The sequence below is a fragment of the Colobus angolensis genome, unplaced genomic scaffold (genome assembly GCF_000951035.1).
Source record: "Colobus angolensis palliatus isolate OR3802 unplaced genomic scaffold, Cang.pa_1.0 Scaffold39, whole genome shotgun sequence".
In the NCBI taxonomy this organism is placed as follows: domain Eukaryota; kingdom Metazoa; phylum Chordata; class Mammalia; order Primates; family Cercopithecidae; genus Colobus; species Colobus angolensis.
The window spans coordinates 2,071,836-2,078,165 of NW_012117265.1; the positions used below are offsets into that span (position 1 = coordinate 2,071,836).

The following is a 6,330-nucleotide window of genomic DNA, read 5'->3' on the forward strand; positions in this document are numbered from 1 at the left end:
TTTTTTTTTTTTTTTTTTTTAAGAGATGGGGTTTCGCCAAGTTGCCCAGGCTGTATTTTATTTATTTTTTTGCTAGAGATGTGGTCTCGCTATGTTGCCCAGGCTGATCTCTAACTCCTGGCGTCAAGCAATCCTCCCACCTCGGCCTCCCAAAGTGCCGGGATTACAGGCGTAAGCCACAGTGCCCAGAATTAACCCTTTTAGGCTGGGCACAGTGGCTCACGCCTGTAATCCCGGCACTTTGGGAGGCCGAGGCTGGTGGATCAAGAGGTGAAAAGATCGAGACCATCCTGGCCAACATGGTGAAACTCCATCTCTACTAAAAATACAAAAATTAGCTGGGCGTAGTGGCACACGCCTATAATCTCAGCTACTCAGGAGGCTGAGGCAGGAGAGTTGCTTGAACCCAGGAGGTGGAGATTGCAGTAAGCCGAGACTGCGCCACTGCACTCCAGCCTGGCGACAGAGCAAGACTCTGTCTCCAAAAAAAAAAATAATTAACCCTTTTAAAGTGAACAGTTAGCCTGGGCAACGTGGCAAAACCCTATCTATACAAAAAATACAAAAATTAGCCAGGCATTGTGGTGCATGCCAACAGTCTCAGCTACTCGGGAGGCTGAGGTGGGAGGATCACCTGAGCCTGGGGAGGTCGAGGCTGTAGCAAACTGCAGTCGTGCCTCTGCATGCCAACCTGGGCAATAGAGCAAGACCCTGTCTCTACAATAAAGCAAAAGAAAACCAAAAGCCCTACTGGCATGAAATACATTCACCCTGTTGTGCAACCAACACCTCCATCTAGTTCCAGAATGTTCTCTTCACCCCCAAAGTAAACCTGTATCCATCCTCATTTCCTCCACCCCCGCTTCTCTCAGCCTCTGGCAACCACTCATCTGCTTTCTGTCTCTATGGATTAATTACTCTCCTGGCGGTGGGAGGGTTGTTTGAGATTCAGGGGGAGAGGAGCGAGTTGAGGGTACATTTCACCATCAGAGTATGTGGGAGCTACAGCAGGTTCTAGAGCAGGGGGTGTCCTGCTCTGGGGCCTGCATGAGCCATAATCCTGTTCCTTGCCCTCCCCAGGCAGGACAGACGACCCTGATGCTGGCAGTCAGCCACGGGCGGGTGGACGTTGTCAAAGCCCTGCTGGCCTGTGAGGCGGACATCAATGTGCAAGATGATGATGGCTCCACGGCCCTCATGTGTGCCTGTGAGCACGGCCACAAGGAGATTGCAGGACTGCTGCTGGCCGTACCCAGCTGTGACATCTCACTCACGGATCGCGTGAGTCTCCAACCAGGTGCGCCCCGGGGAGGGTGGGAGCACAGTGTGGGGACGTCATTCATAGCACCGGATACTTTGCAGGATGGGAGCACAGCTCTGATGGTGGCCTTGGACGCAGGGCAGAGTGAGATTGCGTCCATGCTGTATTCCCGCATGAACATCAAATGCTCGGTGAGTCTCAACCCGGCCGGGGAGGCGCGGGGTGGGTAGGGCTCTGAGAGGAGAGAGATTTGTTTTCGTTTTTGTTTTTGAGACGGAGTCTTACTCTCGCCCAGGCTGGTGTGCAGTGGCACAATCTGGGTTAACTACAACCTCCGCTTCCTGGCTTCAAGCGATTCTGCTGCCTCAGCCTCCTGAGTAGCTGGGATTACAGGCGTGCACCACCATGCTGGCTAATTTTTGTATTTTTAGTAGAGATGACGTTCCACCATGTTGATCAGGCTGGTCTCGAACTCCTGACCTCGTGATCTGCCCACCTCGGCCTCCCAAAGTGCTAGGATTACAGGCATGAGCCACTGCGCCCAGCCTTGTTTTTGTTTCGAGACTGAGTCTTACTCTGTCACCCAAGCTGGAGTGCAGTGGCACAATTTTAGTTTATTGCAGCCTCCACCTTCTGGGCTTCACCTCAGCCTCCTGAGTAGCTGGGACTACAGGTGCTCACCACCACACCTGGCTGAGTTGTTTTGTTTTGTTTGAAACAAAGTCTTGGGCCGGGCGCGGTGGCTCAAGCCTGTAATCCCAGCACTTTGGGAGGCCAAGGCGGGCGGATCATTTGAGGTAAGGGATTCAAGACCAGCCTGGCCAACATGGTGAAACTCCATCTCTACTAAAAAAGTACAAAATATTACCCGGGTGTGGTGGCGCATGCCTTTAATCCCAGCTATTCTGGAGGCTGAGGCGGGAGGATCACTTGAACCTGGGAGGTGGAGGTTGCAGTGAGCCAGAGATCATGCCATTGGACGACAAGAGCAAAACTCTGTCTCCAAAAAAAAAAAACCCCAAGGGACGTGGGATGGCAAGTGATGGGGAAGCTATTGGAGGCCCTCAGAGAAGAGATGACATTTGAGTCAACACCTGGAGAAGTTAGGGAGTGAATCACATGGTCTTCCAGGTAGCAGGAACGGGCAGTGCAAAGGCCCTGAGGCAGGGGTGTGCCTGATGTGTTTAAGGAGCATTCAGGCCAGACTCAGTGGCTCACGCCTGTAATCCCAGCACTTTGGGAGGCCATGGCAGGTGGATCACCTGAGGTCAGGAGTTCGAGACCAGCCTGGCCAACATGGTGAAACTCTATCTCTACTAAAAATACAAAAATTAGCTGGGCATGGTGGTGGGCACCTGTAATCCCAGCCACTCGGGAGGCTGAGGCATGAGAATTGCTTGAACCTGGGAGGCAGGTTACAGTGAGCTGAGATCACGCCACTGCACTCCAGCCTGGGTGACAGAGCGAGACTCCGTCTCAAAAAAAAAAAAAAAAAAAAATTGGCTGGACGTGGTGGTGCATGCCTATAGTCCCAGCTACTTGGGAGGCTAAGGTGGGAGGATTGCTTGAGCCCAGGTGGTCGAGGCTGCTGTGAGCTGCGATTGGACCACTACACTCCAGCCTGGTGACAGAGCAAGACCCTGTCTTTAAGCAAAAAAAATCTAGGGCAGGCACAGTGTCTCACGCCTGTAATCCCAACACTTTGGGAGGCCGAGGTGGGCGGACCACCTGAAGTCAGGAGTTTGAGACCAGCCTGACCAACATGGAGAAACCCTGTCTCTACTAAAAATATAAAATTAGCCGGGCATGGTGGCGCATGCCTGTAAACCCAGCTATCCCAGCTACTAAGGAGGCTGAGGCAGGAGAATCACTTGAACCCAGGAGGTGGAGGTTGCAGTGAGCCAAGATCACACCATTGCACTCCAGCCTAGGCCACAAGAGTAAAACTGTCTCAAACAAAAAGAAAAAAGAAAAAAAAAGCCAAAGTCCTCTCCAAAGTCCACCAGGCCCTGCACAACCACCCTCACCTTCCCCACGACTGTTTCTCTCCCGCTTCAGCCACACTGGCCTTATTGCCACGACCCCTCTGCACTTACCCCAGGGCCTTTGCACGTGCTGTTTCCGCTGGCTGGAATGTCCTTCCCTGCTTGCTGGTCCCTTGATGCCATTTACAGTCAGCTGAGACCTCACCCTCCCTGGGCAGCCACTGTCCACCCTCATTCCTTTGCATCCCTCACCCCCGGTGAACATCCTCGACCACAGTCATGAGTTTGTTTCTTCAAGGCGGTGCCCCTAGATTGCCACCTCCTTGGGGCCGGGGGCCATGCCTCCCTCTTGCTCACCCACCATATCTACCAGGCCAGCCACCACGTCGGCGCCTCGGGGGATTGGAAAGGATCCCAAACAAAAAGAATTCTGCTTCTCGTTTCAGATTGCCCCGATGTCGGATGACGAGAGCCCTACATCATCCTCGGCAGAAGAATAGCTGTGAGGGAGGTGGGGGCCACCAGCCCCGGAGCAGACCGTCCCTTGTCCCCGTCTCCTCCCTGTTCCCATTCCTCCCTGGCCCACCCCACTCACACTCCCCAAGGCCCACGGCTGAAAGGCAAGCGAGCTTTCCCTCCGCTTCCCTGGGGGAGCTCCGACGTCCACAGGACTCCAGCTCCAAGCGGGTTTTCTTGGCTCCCCGGATCAAAGCGGCCGCAGCGCAGACCGAAGCAAAATTCTTGTATACATTGGCGCCAGGGCTGATGCTGGGGTGTGGGTTTTATGAAGAACATTGAGAACAATCAGCTGGTAATTATGGATGGAGGAAGAGGGAGAGGAAAAAAATATTGTATTTTTGAATCCGTGTTGCAGGAGGGGGCGGGAATCTTAGGATCTGTTGCCAGATTTGAAAGTCACTGGAACTTGCATATTTTCATTTGAATCCTAAGTGTTATTACGCACCAGTTTGGGGTTCACCCTTCCTCCCTCACATTTAATTGTCTGATATAGAATAGTGTTATGCCCACTGCCCCCCTCTAGACGGCTTTGTTAGGGGAATTTTCTTCTGGTTGTTTCATAAGACAGATCCTGGCCTTGTCACCCAGGACAGAAAAACTCAGTCTTTTCACCCTCATTCAAATGAAGGGACTCAGGACAAGTTCTGTAACTTCCAGGGAACCAATTCACAATGAGAAATTACCAGCCAGGCGTGGTGACTCACATCTGTAATCCCAGCACTTTGGGAGGGCAAGAGCTTGAGTTTGAGCCTAGACATTCAAGACCAGCCTGGGCAACATAGCAAGACCCATCTCTACAAGAAATGTAAAAATTAGCCAGGCGTGGTGGTGCACGCCTGTACTCCCAGCTACTTGGGAGGCTGAGCCCTGGAGGTCGAGGCTGCAGTGAGCTATGATCACGCCATTGCACTTCAGCCTCGGTGACACAGCGAGACCCTATCTTCAGAAAAAAAAAAAAAAAATTACCCAGAAACCCCTCCCTTCCCCACATGGAGGCCTTGGCAAATGTTAATTTTCCTAGAAAATCCTTCAGACCTGGAGACGCAGGAAAAGAATCTGGCTCTCAGGGTGACTTCTGTGTCCCCCCGCCAGGCCCCGGAGTATGGTCACAGGGCCGTCCTGTTCCTCCCTGGGACTCCAGAATTTCTCTCCTCAAAGGAAAGAAAACAGGGCATGTGCTTGTTGGCAAAACGCAGGGCCAGCTCCCAAAAACCCCATGTGTGCACGATTAAAAGTTGGCCGTTCCCAGGCCTCCCGGTGCAAACTTAAAGAGACAGGGCTTTGCTGAAAACCAAACACGGGCCAGCTGGGCTTTTTAACAACCTAGAGGCTTTCCGGAGCTGCCTGGAACAGAGCCTGCGGGAAACAGAGCTTGCCAGAGACGCTCACAGTTTCCTTCGTGGCCTGTTTTGGTCCCCCAAAAATCTCCACATCATTTTCTTTCTTGTGCCTTTTCCTTGGTGAGCAACAGAAAGGGAAGGGTTCCAAGCCTCTAAAAATGTGCCTTGTGATCAGGAGTGTGCTCCAAACCAAATATGTGCGCTGCCCTTTCGAGGCCAGTGAACTCAGCCTCCAAGGCTTTAAAAGCCACATTTCAGCAAGAGAAAGCGCCGAGAGCTCGCAGGTTCATTAAAGAAGGCAAAGCACTGGTTTCTCTCCTTAGAAAAGTAGGTTTCTTGGCTTGATGTAGATTGGCTTGCTTTGATTTTTAGTGAAGGGAATGTACGTAAAACAAAATATTGCTTGGGTGGTCAAAGGAGACAAGCAGGAAGGAAGAAAGGAAGGAAGGAAGGAAGGATGGATGGATGGATGGATGGATGGATGGTATTTTCATGTAAACTGCAAAGAAAACAAAACCAAAGCTGATTGGAAACAATGAATTGCTGGTGTCTGAGGAGAAAGGCCGCAGTTTTGGGCAGCTTTGAGAAGCGGTACAAGAGTTCTGTGCCTGTGTGTCCAGCCCTGGAGCCAGCCAGTGCATTTATTTTAAACTCTTAGAAGCAACTCCTTGGCCCAGGAATGCGAGACCCCTGAGATGGGTCCACACGTCTCTCTACGCTTCCTTCTCTCCGTGGGATACCGGGCTCGTGCCTCTGTGCCCATTCTCTTCTCACGCGTACCCATGAGCTTTAATTTCACTTTCTGATCACGGTACGTCCATAAAGCCAGTATTACACTTAATTGAAGTATTCTTTTTTGTAATCGTTTTTTTAGAAGGTAAACAAACTTAATAAAGCTACCAATAATGTTGATGATTCTGTGTCTTTTTTCACTCTGCTCCCTTTTAAGCTTTAAAATAGATATCTTTCCTTTCTTTTTTTTTTTTTTTCTTTCTTTTTTTGAGACAGAGTTTTGCTTCTTGTCACCCAGCCTGGAGTGCAGTGGCATGATCTTGGCTCAATGCAACCTCTGCCCCCTGGATTCAAGCGATTCTCCTGCCTCGATTCTCCCGAATAGCTGGGACTACAGGTGCCTGCCACCGCACCCGGCTAATTTTTGTATTTTGGGTAGAGACAGGGGTTTCACCATGTTGGTCAGGCTGGTCTCGAACTCCTGACCTCAGGT

At 51.4% G+C, this 6,330-nt stretch overlaps 1 protein-coding gene across 2 annotated transcripts in view; it reads left to right on the plus strand.

The window, feature by feature from the left end:
- Positions 1–6,020, plus strand: part of KANK2 (KN motif and ankyrin repeat domains 2) — a 32,196-nt gene extending 26,176 nt beyond the window's left edge. For both annotated transcript variants that reach the window (XM_011954818.1, XM_011954817.1), the window contains exons 11-13: positions 1,081–1,281; positions 1,363–1,452; positions 3,693–6,020. In XM_011954818.1, the coding sequence (XP_011810208.1) occupies positions 1,081–1,281; positions 1,363–1,452; positions 3,693–3,746 (345 nt within the window). In that variant the 3' untranslated portion in view covers positions 3,747–6,020. The remainder of the gene's footprint in view (positions 1–1,080; positions 1,282–1,362; positions 1,453–3,692) is intronic.
- The last annotated feature ends 310 nt before the right edge of the window (positions 6,021–6,330 follow it).